The sequence below is a fragment of the Nycticebus coucang genome, chromosome 11 (assembly GCF_027406575.1).
Source record: "Nycticebus coucang isolate mNycCou1 chromosome 11, mNycCou1.pri, whole genome shotgun sequence".
In the NCBI taxonomy this organism is placed as follows: domain Eukaryota; kingdom Metazoa; phylum Chordata; class Mammalia; order Primates; family Lorisidae; genus Nycticebus; species Nycticebus coucang.
In genome coordinates, this window is record NC_069790.1 from 57,632,023 (window position 1) to 57,656,608 (window position 24,586).

Consider the following 24,586-nt stretch of genomic DNA (forward strand, 5'->3'; position numbering starts at 1 on the left):
TGGATTTTGATAAATTCATTTGATAAATTTCAAGTACCTTTAACTCATTTCAAGAAAAGGACTGTAAATGTCATCAAGTAGGTGTAATAAAATTTTTAAAACTCAATAAACCAAAATTATACTGAAATTTTCACTATGACAGAAACTCAGATATTAGTCATATTTCTCCTTTGGAGGTTAGCAGTTTATCTAGTTTTAAACCACCATTTTTTCTATGTTCCCAATGAGAAATGTATACACGTTTTTATATACATACCCACACATACAGGTCTGACAGTTAAGTTTTTGAACTCATCCTAGAAAAGGTGCTACATACTGCCTTGCTAACTATCACTATAATCCCCTTCAAAGTACTCCCCTTGGGAAACTCTGCACTGACACCAGCACCCAGTCCACCATTCCAAATCAAGTTAAGAACTCTTTTTCTGGAATGCCATCAGAGCTGTCATCATATGGCACACAGAAACACCCAACAATAATAATGGACACCACTCAGTAAAACATTGACGCAAACACAGCTGTGAGGCACTAATATACCAAGGTTACACACAAACTCTTACCAAGTTATTTGTACAATGCTGCCGATGTAAGTTCAGGATGGCAAGTTCACAAACTTAACTTGTCAGACCTTGTGTGATAATAGCCATGATGGCCATTCCAGAAAGAGTTCCAAATTGCTTTGATGCGTGGACTGGGCTGGTGTTGGTGCATAGCTTCCTAAGGGAGTACTTCCAAGATAACCATAGTGATATTCAGCAATGATGTATATAGCACTTTTCCTAAGATGAGTTCAAAAACTTAACTGTCAGACCCCTTGTATATCTTAGCCAGTGTCGAAAAGAAGATAATGTTCAATTTATTAGTTAATACCTAACTTAATAATTTGGTACATGATTAGTATGATGCAAAGTATATGCTATGAAATAATCTAGCATTTACTATAATTCTTTGATGTAAAATTTCTTAGCAATCACATCTCAAAGAAGAAAATTTTTCTTATGTATATTTTTAAATTCAAAATGAGTAGTAAGCCCTATGATGTGTCAGGCATTGTTCTAGGTGCATAAAATAAATTCCTTTAGCACTTTCGTTTTAGTGGGAGAAAAACAGAAAATAACAGGCAATAAACTAAGTGATGAGTATTAAGAAGAAAAATAAGGCAGGGATACAAGGTGCAGAGAGTAAACTGGAGATGGAGAACGTATATTTTACTCAGAGCGATTTTGTTTACACAGGAGAATGAAATTGATGAAGTCTTTTAAGCTAATGTTGTACATCAGTGGATTATTGAACTCTACCAATCGAAAGAAAACCAAGCATGAGAATAATGGCACCATATAATACATTCACTCATACTTCTTAATTCTGGATAATGCCAATTATTGTTGGTCTAAGTCCTGTAATGACACCACAGAAATTTACCCCTCCTTGGAAAGAATTATAAAAAGCTATTGTCAATGCTTGGAGGGTGGCAGGTCACAGATTCAACAGTGCTAACTGCAGCAGTGAAAAAGTGGAAGGGTTTTTGCAGTATACGTGGGAATGTTTTACAAGAATTTTTATTTTTAATTTAAACTTGAAACTTACTTTAGTGATATTATAAAACCAATTATGTTTGTTTTATTAACCAGGTTTCTATACTGCTAAATAAAGTAGTCCGTAGTAGTAAGTGTGTTTGTGTGGGGGAGAGCTCTTCTCTGAACCCCATCTTTAGCAGAGACTGCCTCCTGGATATCAACTCTGCATTTTACCCCTGTTCAACAAGTGGAAATTTATAAAACATCATTTACTAACTGTTTACTAATGTTGATGTTTCCTGAAAAGGTGAAAAATGTAGCTACAACAATCAAAATGTGCTCCAATAGATGTCCTCAACATTATACCTAAATTAGCTTTTTAATACAGATAATTGACAACAACTCATTTTCCTTTGAGTCAGAAATATAGGAAAGCATTAGCAGCAAACCCAGGCCATTTTCATATTTCATCTTTCCTCAGAATTTCCTTTGCAGAGTTCCTGGATTCTAACCTTACTCCAGGAAGATTTTTTTAGGAATAGTTACTGTGATGAGTCCGTCGTTGGCATCATTAACTGCCCGTTTTAAGCTTTTGCAAGGTGAATGACATTATGCGAGCATTTTTTTGACTAAATCAAACATGGTAAATACAAGATTTTCATTTATCCAGAATGATCATTCCAGTTTTATTAGAGTCATGATGTAGGCTTTCGCCTTTGCATCAAAAAAAAAAATATATAGTTGATAGAACATTCAAACTAACATTTATCTACGTGTGAACCCTCACACCATCACATATGTACAAATTTATGAAGTGAAGGAGAAAAGAATAAAAACCCCAATAACTTTCTTAGTACCCAAAAGGTGGGATACAACTATGCTAAGAAACAGCAGCACTGGAACAGGTCTCATGAGATCCAAACCACAACTTGCCTCGTAGTGAGAGCTAATTGGAGCCTAGTTAGAATTGTTTCCCTGTGTCTGAGCTCCACCATCAGGAGGGTGTGGGAGAGAACTACAATGATGATTCCAGTTGAAATACGAGATCGAAGAAGATGTTAAAAAAAATAATGGAAGAATAATGATGGCATGTGTATGTAATAGTTCAAGGACATAGATTCAATACCTTGCCACGGGCGGCCTTGATTCTGACTTCGCGTTCTGTGACCCTGTTGGCCACATATTTTCTGCCAGGATGCAACAATGAACAGGAGACTTTTCATTAGAAACACATTCCAAACCCTAATGGCTCTCTTCTGAGAGCCCTTCTTTTAATTAATTCTATCACATTCATTATAAGTTAAAATGATTTTATCACTCACGCTTTTGGTTATCATGTAAAGTCACCCTGGGGACCAAAAACTATGAGCTGCCGTGACTGGAAAACTGTTTTTAAAGCTGTTTTGAAAAATCAGGCAGAAAAGTAGTAATAAGTCTGAGAGACAGAATTTGCCTCACTTATTTCTGTACATTTCTGTTACTAAAAACAAACATGAAAAATTATTACCAAAGTTTTTTTTTTTCCAAATGTATTTCAACATTTTGGCAGTAGTTAATGCTTCATGTTATTTTTTATTTTTTCCAGGAGCCTTGGCTGCCAAAGGGTGACTCTGCACAAGAACATGTTTCTAACTTACATTCTAAATTCTATGATCATCATTGTCCACCTGGTTGAAGTAGTGCCCGATGGAGACCTTGTGCGAAGGGACCCGGTAAGCACAGCATGGTTTTATTTTTACTTTTATTTTTAAGGATGTAGTACCTGTAAACAGTGGGATGGAGTGTTAATATTTAAGTAGATAACTAATTAAGCAGGTAATGACTTTAGCAGCTGTTTAGATGTATAATCATATTTAATCCCAGAGCTGAGTTTTGCAGTAAGTAGGCCCATCATTCCTGTGTAATTCTTGGAAATAATTGTTACATACTGTGCCTAGGCCTTGAAATAATTGAATCATAATAATCATACAATACATCATGACTTTTTATGACTAATCAATAATTTATGAACATCTATGGCAAATATGCTGTGCACGTCTTATGATGTAGACAATACCAGGGGCACTCAGGCAGTGCTCCCCAGTGACCCTAGTGTGCCGCTCCTGGTTACAGCTGTGCCCAGATAATGATCCCCTCATCATTCTGGTACCAGGCTAGGTTTGGCCCCGTCATCTCAGCTACAAGCAGCTAGGCACTAATGAGCCATATAAATATTCTCATGTTCTCTGTCCACATGTTTTGAAAAAAGTTTGTACTGAAATAAGGGAATGCAAAATTGGGGGGATGAGGCCAACAGGACATCCGTGAAACTCATGCCCACACGCACCATGGCAGCAAGCAAATCCAATGAGGGTCCTACTTTTATTTGAGTATTATAGAGAATGGGAGAGCTGAAATCATTTAGCTTTGTTACTAAGAACCATTCTGGATTTATTCCACCAGAATTGCCCTGAGATTTGTTCAGAATAACTCACATTACCTTCAACCTTCTCTCATTATTTCCAAAATAGTGTTTTTCACAGTGGTTTCCAACCCTGGCCATACTTGAAAATCAACTGGGGAAATTGTGTAAATATGTCCACACGATGCCAGAGATTCAGTAGGTATTAGGTGGAGCTGAAGAACATGCTTCTTTGCTGCCAGCTTTGAAAATCACGGGCCAATTGCTGCGTGAAGCAAACGAGCTGGCAAAGGAGGGCAGAGGAGAAGCACGCGAAGGCTTTCCTGCTTCACTGATGTCAGCCCCAATATTACAAATTAACAAAAATTAGAACTTAAGGGGACATTGGAGCTTATTTATTTCTTGCTCCTTATTTTACAGATCAAATCAGGTAACTGGTTGGAGGGGAGAACAAGGACTCAGATTGGGTCTCCTCACCCTCAGAATGTGGTTTTCTCGTTGCACCCCATGCTGTATCTCTAGTAATACACGTGTGAGAGATTCGCAACCCCAGACTTGTTGACTGGGTTTCCAAATCTATCCGATTGATTTTTCAAAAATCAGTTCCCCTTGGTGCTTTGATACAAAGTAACCCCTTACAGGAGTTTTTATGCATCAACCCAGTGTTTAAATAATTTATAATGACAGTTTCTAAGTATTTCCATCTCAAAAATTCCACGAATGTCTCTCTGCCATCTCCTTTTCAAACCTGCCTTCCTTAATTTTAACAAGCCTTTTTCTCATTCATTAATGGACTGTACTTTAATTAGATGATTCAAAGCAGTTTAACAATGTAATTATTTATTAGATCAAATATAAAATTGCCAATATTTGATCACTTTTGTTCTGTGAAATTGATGAATCTTTATGTCTCATCCTAATATAAATGTATGGCCAATACACTGGGGCTTGTAAGAATGGGGACTGTGACCACCTGTAGGCCTGAACGAACTAGTGGAAAGAAGATGTAGGAACCAAAGAGAGAGAAAGGTGGTGAAGACTGACCTTCAGAAATTCAGGACTTCTATCTTGGGACACAGCTAGCTTGCAGCAATCACACAAGAAGAAGTAGGCAAACAAATATCCCTCGCTCCCTCACTCTCATCTCCTAAACTCTGCCTATGGTCCCCATTAACTGAGCTCACCTGGAAACCAGAGGGCAAGGAACCCCTGATGGAGAGGTTCACATCTATTCTGTGGACCCAGGGCACTGGGAGCATGGCAGAAAGTGCATCTGGAATCACAGACAGAAGCTGTCTCGCTCACAGCGAATGGCCCAGGGAGGTTTTCATTTGTTTCTCTGCTTGACTGCGTTATGCAAGCATCTGTAGATAGCCTCATCTTTCAAAGCTGGCATTTGACAGTTCTGCCAACCCAATAACAAAAATGCGTGAAATCTGCCCCCAGCACTCATCCTGCATGACAGTGGCATGGCGTGGGAAAGCAGCTTGATTTGGCTCCTAATGGGTCAATGGTGTTAATAATTTTTGCAGCATGAATATATCCGGAAAGGCGTTGTGATCCATTTTTTAAAAACTGTGGCATCTATTACAAAGACAAAGTCCTGTCTTACTCACCTGCAAAATAATGTGACTAAATGGGTTTAGCTTGATGAGTTTTATTTTTTACTGTCAGCTGATTTTAATAAAATTAATCTCAATTTAATTTAATTCCCACAATATCCCAGTGAAAGGTGGCTATCATCTCCATTTTTAAAGCTGAGGAAACTGAGGCTCAGTGAAGGCAAGTGTCATTCACATCATAAATACTTAGAGATGAGATTCAAACACAGGAGCCACTGGCTCTTCTTAACTGCTTTGTATTCTTGAGTGTCTTTATTTTCTTAGGCAAATGTGTTCTTAAAGAAACAGGCTCAGTCATTCCAAAGAAACAACTGTCCATAATTGGACATTAGAGAAGCTGAACCCCCCCCCCCGCACTGAGTTTAAAACAGATGGAAAAGCAATTAACAAAGCATCTCTCTGCAGAGAATAGTCAAAAAGAATAGTCAAATTGTTGGCTTTCCATCTCCCATTAAAGGTAGAAACCCTGAAAAAAACAGTGTATAGGGAGCAGGCTTGGAAAGGGCACTTCTCTTTTTGAATAAGCAGCCACGTTGACCTTGGAGCACACTCAGTCAAGTTATGAAGTATTGTGAATTCTTGAATAGACTCTTTCTCATCTCTCTCCGGGGGGGTCTTCTGCCCTAGCCCCCCAGCTGGTAGAATAAAGGGGGCTTCTCATCTATTGTGAGATCTTGCTGAATCTGTTATCTTCCTGAAATAGCCTAAATTCAGGCTTTTCCTGAGTTTGCTACTGAATTATAGAAGCCATTTACCCTTGTCCATCCAATGAGAATAACAAAAACTCCCTGCTTACTTCCAAAGGGTTGTCTTGGAGTCCCAAGGAAGCATAAAGCTTTTAAAAGCTCCCGAAAGCATAATACTGCCAGTGATTGCTCACAAGGGTTGCTGTCAACCCTTGCCTTATGGCTAACTCCCTAGGTCCCTGTACTTGGGCTTTTCCAACAAATCTGTTACTCTATTCATTGCTCTTAGCAATCTCATTCATTATTATTGCTGTATGTTTCCACTTTCATGGGAGGTAGACATGCCCAGACACTGCCAGCCGCAGCAAACAGGCTGCCCCCCAGCCACCACCAAGTCGACCCAGATCTGCCTTGCAGCTCCACTATTGCCTAGAAACCCCGAATAAATGCTGTAAGCAGATGTCCAGGGACATGGCTCTGCCATGATGCACCTGATTTCCTGGGAGGATGTGAATGTGAGCTTCAGAGGCCCAAATAAATTAACAGGAAGCTTTCTTCTAGGTGTAGAGTAGTGAGGCTGATTCTGCCACACACATTAGGCATTCTTAATGTAAATTTGAAAATAAGGAAAGAAGCTTATCTTTACGCCATGACTAGCACCTAGTTCTTCAAATCAATATATTTTTAACCTAACAGACTAGATGTTTTTAGCTATATGAGAATCAACTTCCTAGGGAAAAACTATAAAAAACTTGAAAGATAAAATCTCACCCAATCCATGAAGTATTTGTTGACAACTCAAAATTCAAATTCTAGTCCTCCGGCTGAACTGAATTCATACTATCATGGAAAAGTATCTGTTTATGACATTTTCTTCATAATCCCCAGCAATGAACCCAGCCTCCCATGCAGACAGCTTCCTGGGTCTTGCAATCACATACGGGGTTTAGTCAATTTTTACCTACTTCAAAGTGTGAGGTGTTTTGTTTTGTTTTTTCCACAGAAACAAAAAAGCAAAAATATCAGAATATTTTTCTCTGTGTGCCTGAAAGAGGAACCTCCTTTTCTCTGAGGTTAGACAAAATAAAACAAGCCACGAATAACAAGCCACTTAGAATGGTAAACAAGGTGCTGTCACAATGTTAGAAGACATTGTGCCCTCTTTCACAATTTCAGATGTTTGGAAACATATGCCTCTCACCAAATACCTAGAAACTAACACGACAAGAGATAATTCGTATTTGTAAATTGTGAAGCATACACTTCACCCAGAGGAAAGAAACTAGGTTTTTTTTGTTTTAGTACTTTCTTCATTTGAACTTAGTCATTGTTTTCCAATAAGATATTTGTTAAATCTCTCATTGAATCCTCCATATACAACAACATGGGGCTGCTCTTTCTAGGCAAGGAAAATTAGTTCAAGAAAGGGCAGGAAAGAACTCTCAAGTAAACATGTTTTATACGTCATTCATCCTTGTAAACGCTTACGTACTGTCACCGAGAGAGACACGAGTGGCTACATTTCTACTGTCTCGCCTTGAAAGTGCATATTCTGTCATAAATGTATTGGCTGAAGCCCAATTTCTTGAGTGCCTTTTCCCATTCAAAAGATCACTAACGTGGATGACAGCTGAAACTTTAAATTCAGGTATTAAGAAAGAAGAAAGTTCCCCTCTTGTAATACACTTAAATACAGAGGGAATAAACAAGAACTAAGAAAGGTTTAACTTCTGTTTTTAAGCTCCATCTTTCCAAAAGGCAGAGTTCTCCCCTTCTAAAGAGACTGGCAAAGCCCGAAGTCTGAGAAATGCACCATCAGCACTAATTAGTCACATGCAGAATCATATATTCATAGTTATTTTAAATGGGTTATTTGAAATACTGGATTTTTCTTGAAAAACTGACATCCCAGAAACATTAGATTAAGGTCGTTTCTAGGCAAGAAAGAGACAGCCAAGAAAGAAGAGACAAAGAAAAACAGCAGAAATTTTTGGAAAAAAAAAGAAGTTTTTGAACCTTGTCAATCTATAAATATTGATTGAAATTGCAGCTAACATGTAACGGTAACCACAATCATAAATTAAAGAACAGCACGTCCATCAGCACTTCATCTATTGGTGATTCAGGCATAAGTTTCTTTAATTAAAAAAAAATGCATAATTTTTAAGGACAGTTTTTTTCTTAAGCAAACTAAAGGCAGAGGTGTGGCTAATTTTTTTCATTTTGAACCATTTCTCAGGTCACTGAATCAGCAGTTAAGAGGCAAAAAGATTTTCCTTCCCAGTGCTCATGGAAATATATTTTTTGAAAAAGTTATTTATTAAAAAGGAAGGCTACCTCATCCCAAGTGTTATCACACTCTTTCTATAAGAGTCTTCTCATTTTGTTAAGGGAAGGGAAAAAACCCATAGCATCCTCACTCTTCAGTAGAGAACCCCTTGGGTTTGTGGTCACTTTTCCATTAAAGTAGTCAGTTTCTTCCCTGGGTAGTTTTTGGTTAGGCACATTCTAACCTGTATAGCCAAGGGTGGGAATTTCATTTCTCCACATTCATTTTTTTTAAAAGTTAAACTCAGAAGAACTCATGGCATAAATAAGGGCTGAATACATCCTCAGTTTATTGAGTGATGTGAAAATTGCCCATTGTCATCTGTGTCATTTGAGCATTGCATTTCCATAATATCAAAAATTTTATTTATTTTTTTTTTTTGTTCTATCTGCTCATTTCATGATCTTCATGTAGAGACTCAGAAGACAGAATTAAAAGCATTGTTCTTGCTGCATCTAAAGCAGGCTGGCAGGATACTTGTCATCTTTTAGAAGTAAATTTCTCTCTAAACTTCTTATCTGGGTCTGAAAGCGACAATACCGGGAGATTAGTTTTTCCTGGGAATCGGAGTGCTTTGCACCTCAAAAGCTGAAACAATCAAATCCCATTTTCTATAGCTTCTGATGTAAGTAAAGTCAAATGAGTCCCAAGTTCTGGAAAACAACATGTATTTCCCCTCATCTTCATTTGTTCAGGACAATCAAGCCACCGGGCCGTGTCACCCTGGGTAGGCACGAGAAGATCAGCTTAGAATGTGCTCAGAGCTAAGGCACCAGAGATGATACAGCCCGGCGGAAGCGGGACTCCTGCGCAGCCTAGGAGGCTGGTGCGAGGAAGAATGTAGAAATGTGAGGCAACTAACAGAGAGCAGAGTGTCTGAGATGAGAGCTCAGTGCCGGAGAAAACTGCACTGAAATTATCTCTTTCAGCAGCCTAGAGGAAAAAATAGATTGAGAGTGAACGTGTACTATGGATTTGAGGAGTGATGCAGAGAGTATGATGCCAAGATGTAATAATAGAATGAGGCATTCTGCCCTGTCACTTATACTACTTCCCTTTACTTACGTGTCAAAGCCAGTAAATGATCTTTTAACTAAGTTCTTACGGTGCAGAGAAGTATAGCAGATTTCTTTATTCCTTTTTTACAGTTGTTATTTATAGTTGATAACTTTCCCATGGGGATTTAAAGGAAAATGTATTCCCTAAATGGATAGAAACATCAACCCAACCTCCAATTTCTCTCATCTGGCCAATATGGGTGGAGCCTCTAAACATGAAATCAGTAACTGAGACGCGGTATCTTGTGACCTGGCAAGTCTTCAGTTCAACCTTTGCAGCTAGCTTTCCTGGATTCCAGAAGGCTATCATGAGTTTGGGGGCAGAACTTGTTATAGATTTGTTTCAAAGAGCTTCCAGTGGAGATGCTAAAAGTGTTGTGTGCTTGTTTGGGGTGTGATAGGTCACCGTTCATCTTACATTTGCTGTTCTTAGGTGGAGGGCTCCAAGTCCTACAGCCTGGATCTTGCTGAACTAGAGGATCTCCAATCCTCACCTTTCTACTCAAAAATAAATATGTAATCTTAAGCAAGTTACTTAACCTCACTGTGCCTCACTTTCCCAATGTGTAAAATGGAGATAATAATAGTACCTTCCTTGATGAGTTGTTTGTGAAAAACCAATATAGCTAAAATCCAGAAAATCAACATCTGGCACGTAACAACTCTCAAACGTGAACTATTATTATATTATCGCTGTTAGCGTTATCATTAGGCCTTAGCACTTGTCTGTTTCTGATTGAGGCACCTCATCCATTGCTGTGTGCCAAAGCAGAGATGTGGAAACTTAGAGCTTAAAACGCTGCTTACATCTAAAAAGGACTAAGTGTAAATGCAGAGCACACATATTTAGAGGTTTGTAAATCACAAATTACCAAAAGGGCTATGGTCTGAAAATATAATACAATTTTCTAAAATGAAATTCATCATGACTTGAGAATCCCGAGTGAGGAGTAATTTAACGCCCTTGCCATACCATGTAGAAAAAGACCGCTGAGAATAATAAGTGGTTAACTTTTATTCCTTTGCCACATTTCTAACAAGTTTTTCTTAAAACTCAGTTGGAATTGTGCGTACCCCAATCTTCTGCTTGCTCTGGCATTGTTTTCTTAACACTTCCAAAGTGCTTCCTTTGCCAATATCCGGATCATCTTCCGATGTATTTATCTCAGGTGAGACTTATTTTTTTTTCCTCTGCTGTTGTGCTTTGTTCTGCTTTGCTGTTTGTTTTTGTTTTTGCTTTTGTTTTCTACATGCACACAATCACAACCACACAGTTCCACAGATTTAAACTCGTTCCCTCTGAGACAGTATCAGAAATCCTATCAGGACTGTAAGACACACTTGAGTTTACTTAAAATACTACGATCTGAAAATTCCTCTGGAGAAAGACTACAGTCCTTTCCCACAAAGTTAATGTTGACTTTCTAATGGGAGGATCTTTCTCCTTCCTCCAGCTAGCTTTAAAGACTGTTTGCAAGCTGAGCTGAGGGCTTTTTGCCCCCTTACTTTTTCATCTGCACTAGCATCTTGAAAAAAGGTCTGTAATTGTATTTTGCAAGGTTTTCAAGTTTATGTGGATCAAAGCATGTTTCTCAGTGCATTGTGAGTTTACTGGACTGGGAAACTTGTGCTTTTTGATTGTTAGGATTAACATCAATGGAAGGCCACCAAGTAACCAAAATAAGTGGCAGGTACTTAGAAAACTCTCTGTCCTGAACCATCCCAAGTGCAGCCTGCATCAGCCTCATCTGGGCTCTTAGAAACGCAGACTCTCAGGCCCTGCCCCTGATTCAGAACTATCTGAATCAGAATCTCTAAGCTTCCCCAGTCATTCTGATGCATCCTAAAATTTTAGAAGCCCTGGTAAAGCCTCTCCTATTATTTATATTTGACCTGGATCTAGTTGGAGGGAGTCATCACTGCTTTTAAGAACTCATACTCCTGGCTCGGCACCTGTAGCTCAAGCGGCTAAGTTGCTGGTCACATACACCAGAGCTGGCAGGTTGGATTCCAGCCCGGGCCTGCCAAACAGCAAAGATAACCACAGCAAAAAAAAAAAAAAAAAATGGCTGGACATTGTGGCGGGCTCCTCCCAGCTACTTGGGAAGCTGAGGCAAGAGAATCACTTAAGCCCAGGAGTTGGAGGTTGCTGTGAGCTGTGATGCTACAGCACTCTGCCCAGGGTGACAGCTTGAGGCTCTGTCTCAAAAAAAAAAAAAAAAAAAGAACTCATACTCCTATAAAATAAGCCACACCCACTCCCACTAGTTTTAATGTCAGAAATGTCAGAGGGTACAGGAAAGGCCATTTCAAACTCATAGGATGTCCATAGGGAGAGATAATAAAAAGTAACCCACATGTCCTTTCTGTTTTTCCACATATCAAAGTATCCTTCTAACTTTGAGATAGGAGGTCTGGAAAAAGTGCCAAACTAATTGCACGTAAGTCTCATTTGATCCATTCTCCCTTGCAGGCATACAAAAATAATTTGTCTCCACAGATTGCCCACTGTAGTCCTAAATACTTCAAGGGAGGAATGGAGATGCGACCCACTTCCATTTCCCAAAAGTCTGTGCCCATATGAGGCAAAATGACACAAGCATCACTGAAATACAAGAGGCAGAAGGACCTATAGACACGATCCTGCGGGTACATTGTCAAGGTGTCTCACATGTTACTGGCCAGCTCTCCCCAGACCCTTAATACATGAGCAAAGATGTGATTGTTCCAGAGTTTTGTCAGATACCAACAAAATCCCTAGGAGATCACATTCCTCTTTGCTTTGGCTTTTATTAACTGTCTCTTTTTTTTGGCCTGCCTATTAATGCCTCTTTGGCATTATTAACCTAGCTCTCTCCCACAGCATTTTCTTTTTCACACTTTCATCAATCACTGGCCTTCCCATCTCCCACTCCTTCTGAATGGTTTCTAACAGAATAGCCTGTTAGAAAGTACTCTAACAGAATAGCCTGTTTCTCATTTCAGCCATGTCCTCTATGGTGTTCTGTGGACCATGTCCTAATCCAGGAAGTTATTCAGAGGAGACTGCGCCCCCTGAGACCTGTCTTTCCCCAAAAGAAAGCCTCACACTCACTCTGAAGTATATGATATCTCTTTAAGCCCTTCCCAGAGGCTCTTGATACACACAACACCCTGAGACAGCCTTGAACGACACAAAACACTTTTCTGGACTAGCACTACTGTACATCCCAAAAAAATTTCTAAAGAGAAGTTGCCCTGAATAAAGAAAAATCAAGAATTAGCCCCTAGAACAGGTGTCCTCAAACTTTTTCAACAGGGGGCCAGTTCACCGTCCCTCAGACCATTGGGAGGGCCGAACTATAGTTTAAAAAAAAAACTATGAACAAATTCCTAAGCACACCGTACATATCTTATTTTGAAGTAAAAAAACAAAACGGGAACAAATACAATTCACACTGCCACATGTGACCCGCAGGCCATAGTTTGAGGACCCCTGTCCTAAAACAATAAAGAGAACTTGAGTGCTTACAAATATAATTTAGAAATAAAAATGATTAAGGAATAAAAGATGCCCTACTTTGCCTGGAGCAAGGTAGTCTGGTACTAGTCTGAAAAACATATATATTATAGGTAGGAAAAACCTAGTATGAAAACAATAAGCTAAAAAACTTTACCAAAATCTGGAGATGTTTAGAATATGATAGACTAGATCTGATCTATGTTACCTTTGAAATAAATATATCACATTCTAGAGAATTTTTGTTTCTCCCCATACAGTCTCCACATTTGGAATGTAGTTCAGTGGTTTGATGTGTCACTGAAACAGATGGCTTTCCTGAAAGCATGGAAGAATCAAATTCTTAATGCAGAAAAAAATATGAACACTATAAAGTTTGCTTGAAAATTAACAAATTATTCTCCTTGAAAGTAAAGGTCTAAAGGGAGAAGCAATATAGTGGAGTTGTATCATGTTGAGGTGTTGAGTATTAATGTTAACCTATAAAAATAAGATTTTTATATGCTCAAAATTACCCTCCAAAATTTCATTGATCAAGTACAATATGCATCTTTGTAGAGAAATTCTTATGCACAATAAATTTTGACCAAACGTCAGGTTATTTTCTGGGCATCTTTCTCTGCTGGAAACACTGAGTTTCTTGTTTTAAGTAGCTTCTAGAATGAATGATAAGAGACCACTGAGAAGAGGAAGGAAATGGCAATAATGAATAAGATTTTCTTTTTTTGCTAAGGCTTTTTGGAAACTTTGTAAAAGTGGTATTGTTTTAGAAGTATAGGCAAGCAACAAAAAGATGAAAAATGAAGAGCATTTGACTCTATAAAATGTGAAAGAATTCACCTTTCTTTGATTACAAACCAAAAAATATTCAGGCATCTCATTCTCCATGACATATTTCAAGACACAATTTACAATTTCAAATAATTAAGTAGAGGAAAGAAAAATCTTCTTAACATCCCTCACCCCAGCAGATCTAATATCTCCCATTTTTTAAAACAACTGGATTGGGTGGCCCCTGTGGTTCTGTGGGTAGAGCGCCAGCCCCCCATATACTCAGGGTGGCGGGTTCCAACCCAACCCCAGCCAAACTGCAGCAAAAAATAGCTGGGTGTTGTGGCAGGCACCTGTAGTCCCAGCTACTTGGGAGGCTGAGGCAAGAGAATCACCTAAGCTCTGGAGTTGGAGGTTGCTGTGAACTGTGACAGCACAGCACTCTACCGAGGGCGATAAAATAAGACTTTGTCTCAAAAAAGAAAAAAAAAAAAAAACTGGATTCAACGATGTTTATAATGAATGGTAAACACACACTTCCAATTATGTCACAAAGAATGGAAACACCTGTAGACTCTTTTCATATGAAATACAAACTAATTTAAAAACACTTCTCCAAAAACAATACTTTAAAATCAAAACTCTTTCTCATAGATAAGGACAGGCTGGTAAAGGATGAGACTTAGCACAGTCAACTCTATGCAGTAGGACCCTTTCCAGTCATTTTTAAGCATGTTTCTCTGTAATTTTCTTTTTCCTTTTTCTGAAAAATGCACTATGGAATGGTGGAGTGGAGAGAAGCTGCATACGTTGATTCAGCTGAAAACTTGTTTTCTTTTCATTGAAACAGTAAGAAGTGCAGGAAAGAAACAAAAACAAAAATAAAAAACCCTTCTGAACAGATCTCGTGTAAAGGTGGCCATTGTAGAAAATGTTTCAATCAGCTACATAAATAGTACTTCGGTGAAGAATATCCATCTTAGTTCCACATGTAATTAAATTCAGCTGATAAATAAGCTTTACATCTCTTCTTTATGAGAAAAAAGTGATTATGGATTTTACATGTAAGAATTTCAAGGGCATTGAAAAGTTATGGATAATTTGCATGCAGGGTAAATAATGGAAAAATGTGAACCCTTGTTACAAAGTGAAAGCAAGTGTATTATCAAAATTTAACTATGTTTACAGGAAACTACATTTTGAAATATTTTATTTGAACATTAGCTCAAGACCAGAAAGGTATTTAAATAAATGGCAAATCATGAAAACAGGAAGTGTTCTAAAATAAATATTATAACTAAATAGGTAAACTGAAGGGAGAAAACAAGGGTTATTCTGGTTGTAGATAGACTATTTTTAAGCTACTGAAAATTAAAAGTTATTGTATTAATTATTAAAATGTGGAGTGCATGTATATATTCCACAATATCTGAATCATATAAGACCTAATTTGTGGAGAAAATGGTTTTATTTAAAGTTTCCCATATGATTATCTTACCATCAGAATTTTCCTACGATGTTACAGAGTATGTATTACAGAGATTTACTATCTAAAACTAATGAAACATAATGATAGCTCCTATTTGGCAAAAGCTCCCACAGATAACAACTATACAAACTCTGGACAAAATGTAAAAGGAAATTTCCTGAAGACCCTAGAGAGACACGAAAGCAGGTAGAACTGGAAGAAAGATGACACTTGAAAACGGGAATAGCTGTGGACACAGTTCCCGTTGTTTTACCGCTTTTGCCCCTTTTTAGGACAGCTGAAATTCTAGTAGAAAATTCTCAAATTTTTACTGACCTGAAAAAAATAGTAGACAGAATTTAGGGCATTAAGAGGGCCAAAGAAGAGGCACCTCAAATTCTGTGTTTACACTTATGTCTAGTCTTTGGCTGACTCCATAACCATATGTATGAAAAGGACTCCTGAGCATAGCTAAGTCTAAAATAACTGAGCTGAGGTTGCAGGCACTGCTATCACAGGGAACTTGCACATTGGATTAGGGCAAACAAAGTGCCTACTAAAACAAACAAAAATCAGAAAACTTTAAAAGAATATAACAGAATCCAGGATTTACAATATAATATTTGTAATATACAGAACTCAATTTAAAATTATCAGACATAAAATAAATTAGGAAATATGACATATTTTTAAGAGAAAACACAATTGAAAGAGACCCTGAGATGATCCAGACATTAATATTAGCGGCCAAACATTTTAAAGGAGTTCTTATAACTATGCTCAAGTGAATGAATGAATAAAAAATAGAAAAATCTCAGCCAAAAACAGTAGACCTTTTTGTAAAAAAAAAAAGAACTACCTGGAAATTCTAAAACTTAAAAACAGCAGCAGAAATTAAATATATATACATATATACTAGATGAGCTCAATAACAGAGTCAAGATGACAAAGAAAAGAGTCAAGTTGAAGACAACTCCATAGGTACTTTCCAATTTGAAGAACAGAGAAAAAAATGTTGGGAGGAAAAATGAACAGTCTCAGGGACTCGTGAGACAATATCTAGAAGTCTAAAATGCATATATATTTTGAATCTCAGGAAAGACAGTTAAAAAAAAAAATGAGCCTGAAAAAGAATTTGGAAGAAATAAAAGCTGAAAATGTCCCAAAGTTGATGAAAGACATAAACTGATCTGTTTTGTTCCCATCAAACTTCCTTCCTCTCAAGAGGTTGAAACTTGGAAGTTGTTTTACACTTGAGTAATGAACCATAGTAAAATTTGTTACAGGTGAGGAGTGTGCTTTTATGTTGTAAAGTGAAAGGAGAGATGGAAAAGAACAGCCTAAAGAACATTAGAAAATTGTGCAAATGGCCACTGATTATTCACATGCCCCTAGGAAAATTTTTGCATACAACTGGTGGCGCATACACATGCCCAGTGTGAAGTACAAAGGCAAAGGCTTGTTCTGCTGGGGCTACAGGGGATAATGATACAGCCTAGCAGACTTTAGAGGCCGCCACCTTCTAAAGAACCCCTGCTCAAAGACTCAAGACAGCGCCCTATGGACACAGTGCAGCATTGTTAAGTTTTCTGTCCATGTCAGCAGCCTGACCCCTTCAAATCTTTGTAGACATTTGCAAGAACTGTAGTGCTGTCAGGTGAAAAGGACTCTGGCATTTATTTGTCACATATTAGAAGCTCTTCTTTGGATACTGATCAATAATATTGAATTAGGAGTTAAAACATTTTCATTGAACAATACTATAAACACTACCTACAGCCATATTTCTTTCAACATAATAAGCAACTGCTACTCACCTACTGTATATAAATATGATCAGGTTTAAGTCCTGAGAGTGAAGATGGAAGAGAAAGCAGAGACATAAAGATAAATCAAGTAGACACATATTTAACAGAAATTACAGGTTCACTCAGTGTATTATCTAAATAGGTATCAAATCAAATTTAATTTTTTAAAATCTAGCAAAATTAACCAAATTAGACCATAATTCTTTATTATCAGAGTCTTTTAAAATGTCCTTTCCTTTAAGTAACATATTTAGAAATTGATTTGATTCTTTCCTTGATCAAGTAAACATAATGTCACACTCTTCTTTCTGTACAAAAGTGAACTGATGATAAAATCTTTCTTAGAAGCTTCAGGGAAATGTAAATAATTATGCTTAATCACTAGAGATTGCTCTGAACAAACAATGAAGTTTAGTTCTGTTTTAAAACAAGATTTGGCAGAAACAGAATTGACAGCTTTGATTCGGTGCAAATTATTACAGAGTTAGTACTTTTTAGACCATTTCAAGTTAATTTTTCAATATTTTGAATGAAGGATGACGTTTTAACTGTTTGCCATAAGTCTTCCCACCTCCTTATTTGGTCCCTCAACGTCTAAAGAGACGGGAGAGATACTGTGTGCAGGCTCTTCATTTTGCTTCAATATTCTCCATGTGAATTTTAAAGGTCAATTTATAGTCAGCCACCTCTTTTACTATAAATTAGCTGGTATTGCAGCCCCCCAAAAATGCATTGTTCTAAGCAGAATGTTTGGCAATGCTCATTAATATGATCAACTTTGGCAGAATCTGCTAATCCATTCATTCTCAATTATCACACAAATGAGTGGATTATTTAATGTCAGTAACACAATCTCCACTAGTTTGATTTTCTTTTCTTCTGACTTACGTTCCAGAATTTACTATGTACGTAAGAAAAGAATTTTTTAACATTCTTAAAGTTGGCTAGAAAAATTATCTTTTTTCGAAGTCATAGTGCATAGTGGAACTAATTTTTTTCTACATATGTCTCCCTACCAGAAGTTGACTTCCTTAATTGTAGGCATTAACTTAATCTTTGCAACCCTAGGACCTAGCCCAGGATTGAACACAAAAATGCAAGCACAGTTACTGCATGAAACTTAGTCACCATTTTGAAAAACCAAAAGATGTTAAAGTATGCATTACAATCAAGCTCTGGCAGAATAGATCCTTTGAGAAACACATGGCTGTTATTTTTGATCATCCTTCGCCGAATTTGTTTTAAAGCAAAACGAAACTAAAACATCACCCACATTTTTCCTTAGTGTATTACAATATCTAACGGTAAGAAATTAGTGTAGAAGCTGGACCTGCTACTCCAGTTTGACCAATGAGAGAGGGAGAAATTCCAAGTAGTTTTCTGTGTGTGTGAAAGTTAAAATTTTTGGTCACATCAAAGGTGTCATGAGAATAAAGTAAACTCTGAGAGTGATATATGCAAGGGCTTGGCCCTTGCCAAAGCGTTCCAGCAGAGAAAGCTTGCTTTGGACAATACTTCCTGAGGCCCTCCTTTTGTGAACCTTTTAAGGACTGTTTTTTAGGGGCTCTTCCACTATTTGAATCCTCTAGCCTACTGCTTGTCTCCAGCACAAGCTCAATAAGTGTTTGTTCAACCATATTCCAAATCTGCATTTTCTGTGATACCTTCTCTTCACTTTTTTCAATTCTTCTACTCTGAGGTTTCTATTAATATGAAGGATAGGGTTAAATGTGATTTCTCCCCGCAGTACTGGTGTTTTAGTTAGAAAAATGGCCATAAGCTAAAGAAATGAAATCCTAGGGCATTTCAGGCAGAATGCATTCTGGGAGGCGAGATGGAATTCCTCAGCTCCCTTTCACACCTAGTAACATGCCTATAGTGCACGTGGTACCAAAAATGGTGGATCGGCAATGCCTTGAAAGTAAGACCTAGGCCGTGATCCACGGTTGCCACCATTGCTTCCACAGATCAGTTCTGATTTCCTTCCTAGTTCTCATCCTGAAGCCCTTCCCCTACTCCCAGCACAATGGACACTTCAAAACATTGACTACCTATTCTGAGGTTGGTTTCTTCCTAAACAAACAACAAAAATTCCAAAGCAGTTTACATTTGGAGGCACTCTTTCTCCCCATAGATGGTTTTAATTTTTTAATTTCAGATTATTATGGGGGGTACATGCTTTGGGTTACATAATTTGCTTTTGTACAGATTGAGTCAAAGTTTTCAGTGTGCCTTTCACCCAGACAGTGTGCATTGTACTTATTAGGTGTGAATTCACCCATCTCCTCCTGTTCCCTGCTACCTGCTTGATTTTTGTTGAGTTTTACTTCCATATGTGTACATAAGTGTTGATCCATTAATTCCAGTCTAGTACTGAGTACATGTGAAATGGAAAAATAGTAAATGGTTTTCGAACACATTTATTGACACACAAGATTCCTGTATTATACAAATCAGAGGAATTTTCTTATGGGTGGTTGAAAGATCATGGGAAACTGATCCAATAGTTAGCATGTATTGTCTATGTAATTTTGAGGTTGGCTTGATTTATTGGACTAAAGAAAACCTCAGTTATATCAGTCCAATTCCATTTTTAATCAAATAATTATAAAAACTCTTTGGCACATTTAGCGAAAAAGATATATTTGTCTAAATAGTGTGCTCCATCAAGAAAACTGTGGATCCTTTCTTGAAAATGACATTACCACTCAGCAAATTTTATGTTTTACTGAAATATCTGATAACGAAGGCACTGAATGGTGATTTAACTCATCAAATCCAGACACACAGGGAAACTGCCTTGCTAACTGGATGCAGATACTTGGGCCCCTTTTCACATCTGCCGTCTGTTCACTGCCTGGTCTCTACCCATGTCTTCCCCTGAGTGTCTTCCCTCCTGTCTGACAGGTGAGCTGCAAGATTCTGCATTTCTTCCACCAATACATGATGTCCTGCAACTATTTCTGGATGCTCTGCGAGGGGATCTATCTTCATACTCTGATTGTGGTGTCTGTGTTCACCGAGGGGCAGCGCCTGCTGTGGTATTATCTCTTGGGCTGGGGTATGTATTTTCTCCTGCTGAATTTTGAACCACGTTTTCAAGTCTTCTTCCAGTCTTCGTTTCAGAGAACAGAGTGAGGGGCCCAGGTCCTTCAGGGAATGATGGAATCCAGCTACTGGCTGATCAAATGCCTTCCGATATAAAACCCCAAAATAACACTTCATCCTAAACCCCACCCCCACACACACACTCATATACTATTTCTATCAGATCTATTTTACTTATTTCCTTTGAAATAAAATCAATGGCATGCTTCTTGCACCAGTTTTGACTATCCAAAAACATCTATCTGTGCACTCAGAAAATTTCTCATGAAAAAAGGGGGTTATAAATTTATTCTTACCTGTGACATTCAGCAGAAAAGAAGGCACCCTGGCAGGAACAATTGATACGTCTCTTTCTATACTGATGTGTTGAAAATTAATTATAAAACTTTTTGGCATCATCACAGATGGCTCAGTGAAGATATCTGCTTAACACACACAAACAATTCAAAGGAAAAAAAGAAACAAGCTGTTCAGCTGTAGCAAAAAGAAGTAAAATATTTATATGGTAACTTAAGCTTCCTTCATCAGCTAATATTTAAAACTTCATCAGAAGGACTCAAGAAGAACCTTAAGCCCAGAAGGTAGATTTGCTAATCAGTTGCTAAGAATGCAAGATAAATAAATTCTAAACATATGCTGTACCTGTTGTGCCTATAGTTATGATACTGTGGTGTATTATACACTTAAAAATCTGGTAAGAGATATCTCCTGTTTAGCGTTCTTACCACAATCAAATAAAAATAAATTAAAAAATTAGAGGGATTTGCACTTCTACAGACTTTTAGAAAGGCAAATTGTTAACAGATTTGTTTTAAAATGCAATTTTTTTTAGCATGCCAGAGCTCAGTCTGTCTTTCTCCATCCCTACACACGTGTGCGCACACACATACCCTAACTTGTTACCCTTAAGAAATCACAGTGCCAAATCTGAACTCCAAGAACAAAACTGGGAGTATAATGACATATTTGAAAGTAACAGCCCTCTTAGAACTTTAGGGAAGCATTGTTTTAGGATGGGAGGAAGACAAGTAAAATAACCACCTAGTAACTTCTCAAGAAAAAAACGTTTCACAGAAACTTTACAGAATTTAATGAAGCCAAGAAAAAAATCCCTACTAAATATTTTTGTTGTCCTTTTGAAATTCTTTTCATACTAAGACAGTATGATTGGTTCTAAGTTATACAATGCCAGAAAAAAAAAAAAAAGGCATAATCGAGATGCTTTGAAAAGAATCTTGAAAGTTGGAACGCAGAATATTTGACCCAGAAAAGGCCAAATCCTAGGGCCTAATTTACTTTCAGCTAATGTCAAGTCCAACTATTTAGCTCAGCTCTAAATACTGTTACCAACTTGGGGATTTGAAACCAATCTCGTAGAAGTTTGAGAGACATGGTAAACATTCCCCTCTGGGTGAACAAGTCTGTGGTGGTGAAATTCACTGGAGGTGACTGAGGAAGGGTTCTTTCAGTAGTCATTCCCTTCCAAGTCTGCACCACACCACTTACTGGTTGATGCTTCTCAAATTGAAACAACTTCCAATACTGAAGTTTAGTTCTCAGAAATCATTTATTTTTCAACACTCTTCAAATTGATTCTTCACCTTGCTGGTTCCCCCTTGTTAGAAATGAAAGGAAGGAAAAATCCAACCCCCTCCCATGGACTTTTACATTGAACAAATAGAATTTATCTAATCCCCCTAAAAAAAGAATCCCACAGAGACAGGATTAAGCTCACCTTTGCCATCTTTGATGGGAGGAACGTGTTGTTAAGGATCTTCAGGCCTTTCAGAAGAGGAAAGAAAAAACAAACTGCATAAAAAAACAAACTGCCCAGCTAAAGGGGAGGAGCCCTGGGAGTACACAGGGGTGGGGTGTGTACTCCTCCTTATAAAGTAGAAAACACTTTCCTTTATACTAAATGGTCAGATGGGATTGAGATTTTCATATGCCTCTCAGACTAGAAACTGAGTTTCTGTTTCTGAACTCAGGTGGGGAAATTTTACGTTAGAACTGCTGTGAAAAATACAGTTTTTGTGCAAATAGCCAAACTCAAAATTATTTTAAACCAAACATTAAATTGACGGTCCTATTGAATTATATGCTTCATGGGTTTAGAAGCTGAGTTTATTTGGGGGTCAAAACTCAATATTTTGAGGTCTTCTCTTTTTGCATATAATTCACAAAAAGTAAAAATCTATAGATTTTGTTCTCTCCTGAGACACATTTCTTAATTTGATAGTAATAACAAAACCTCTTTCTACAGATGCCTCAATCAAATCTAACAATATTCTCTTGTTTATAGATACACTGGAGCGAAAAGAGAATCTTTTTTAAAGAAAATCACAGCTTTATTCTAGATTACATTTATAGAATGAAATTGATTTTTTAAAAAGATGTAACCTGGCAGGATGCATTGCTAGTAACTATCCCCATCATCCCACTTATGAATTCAAAGTTTCTGTTCAACCAGGGAAGTGGGGACTGAGCTGTCTTCATAAAGGTTCTATAGCCAGAACTTACAGAGAGGAGGGAATACACTGGCTCTCTGAAGTGCTCATATTAAAAAGAAGCAGGATCAATGCACACGATATAAATAGAAAAACAAAAGGCTAGAAGAAATAATATGAACATCAGCTAAGATTTTAAAAGCAGACTATTGCTTCCATAAACTGTCAAGTGCCTTGACCAAAGGTAATTTGTGCAAAATGTCAGGGGGATATCTTGACAGACACAGTGACTTTGCCAGTATTTTTGCAAGTATCCTGCCATTTTCCATGCGATGCAACTGTAGCTGCATCTTATGACCCAGTGTGATTTGTACTTTTCACGTTTGCAGGGTTCCCACTGTTGCCAACCATCATCCATGCCATTACTCGGACCCTGTACTTCAATGACAAGTAGGTATTACGGCAGTCTTTAAGTCAACAGATTCACACATAAAATCAATACATTTGTATTCATGTGCTCTCCTTTTATTTTCAGCTGCTGGCTGAGTGTGGACACGCATTTGCTTTACATCATCCATGGCCCTGTTATGGCGGCATTGGTGGTGAGAATTGCTTTTGAAGTCTATTATTAACAGTGTTATATCTTTGTTAAGATCTCTGTGAATGTGATTCTATACAGCATATGTATAATAACTTCAGAATGAATCTAATTTAATGATAAAGAAAAACAATTGGACTTTAAAGGCTTCAAAAAAGGGCCACTTATTTATACATGGGGGAGTCACATGAGTTTACTTTCATGCACACTATAACAGCAATGTAGCTTATTTTTTAAAACTTCTATAACTAGATTCTCCTAGGTAAAGGTGAAGGTCAAGGGGCTAGAGGAATGATGAAAAGATGTTGCCAGGTAAAGAAAATGAGATACTGCTTATCATAAACAGTGTCATCCCTCTTCTTTTTCCCTGGGCCTGACATGCATCATCACTAACTATCCTCACAGTGGCCCATTTAGGTGCGTCTTGAAACTTTACAACACACTGTGATGGTTCAATTACTACCAATTTCTTTTCTTTCTTGAAATTTGGGGGCAATACACTCATTTTTGTTTTTCTATTCCAGGTAGAACAATCATTCTAACTATTTTAAAATAGGTTATCAATTAAATTCTAAAAACAATTTTGGTTTCAAAACTAACCTTCACGACCAAAAATAGTTTGTGACCCAGAAGATATAGATTTCTTATACATTTTAAAATTTATACTTAATGATCTTTTGTCATTGTATCCACTGGTATGGGAGAGATCGTGTTTATATCAAAATAGGATTAGACAATTAGATGTACCTTTCAATTTCTCTATATACTTGATCTTATGTCTTATGAACCAAGCCATATAAAATCGATTAAATATTTCGATTTTAATTTTACATTTTAAATGGTCTCTAGCTGGTATTATGTCTATTCTAGATGGACAATTTGATGTTTCTGAAAAAATAATCATTGTTAGGCAGGGAAATTTGTCATGTCACATTTATTCTTTCATCTTCCTGCTTAGGGGAAGTTAGTGTTAGAAACACGTAAGGTCTTTGAGAAATTTTTGCACATTTATCAAATCCTCTTTGATACTCCACAGTTCTAAAGATCTTTGGTTCTGTGAACTTGAGGTCCAGAAATTCAATTATCCAAGGCAAGCTCAATTAGTGAGTTAATAATAAATAGTGGACTCACGGCCAAAGGTCAGATTCTTAGTGTAGACACTGTTGTTCTTAATTACTTAGAATTCAGGAGACTGGACTCCATCTCCCAACATTATCATCTACAAGCTCTAAAGCTTAGATAATTCAAGTATCCTAAAAATGTTTTATAATGAA

The 24,586-nt window shown here is 37.4% G+C and overlaps 1 protein-coding gene across 2 annotated transcripts in view; it reads left to right on the forward strand.

The window, feature by feature from the left end:
• Positions 1-24,586, forward strand: part of CALCR (calcitonin receptor) — a 132,332-nt gene that overhangs the window by 97,689 nt on the left and 10,057 nt on the right. The window contains exons 8-12 of one of the 2 annotated variants that reach the window (XM_053609299.1): positions 3,103-3,229; positions 10,672-10,782; positions 20,067-20,220; positions 23,104-23,164; positions 23,250-23,316. In XM_053609299.1, coding sequence (XP_053465274.1) covers positions 3,103-3,229; positions 10,672-10,782; positions 20,067-20,220; positions 23,104-23,164; positions 23,250-23,316 — 520 coding nt within the window. The remainder of the gene's footprint in view (positions 1-3,102; positions 3,230-10,671; positions 10,783-20,066; positions 20,221-23,103; positions 23,165-23,249; positions 23,317-24,586) is intronic. The other variant, XM_053609300.1, reaches the window with a different exon arrangement.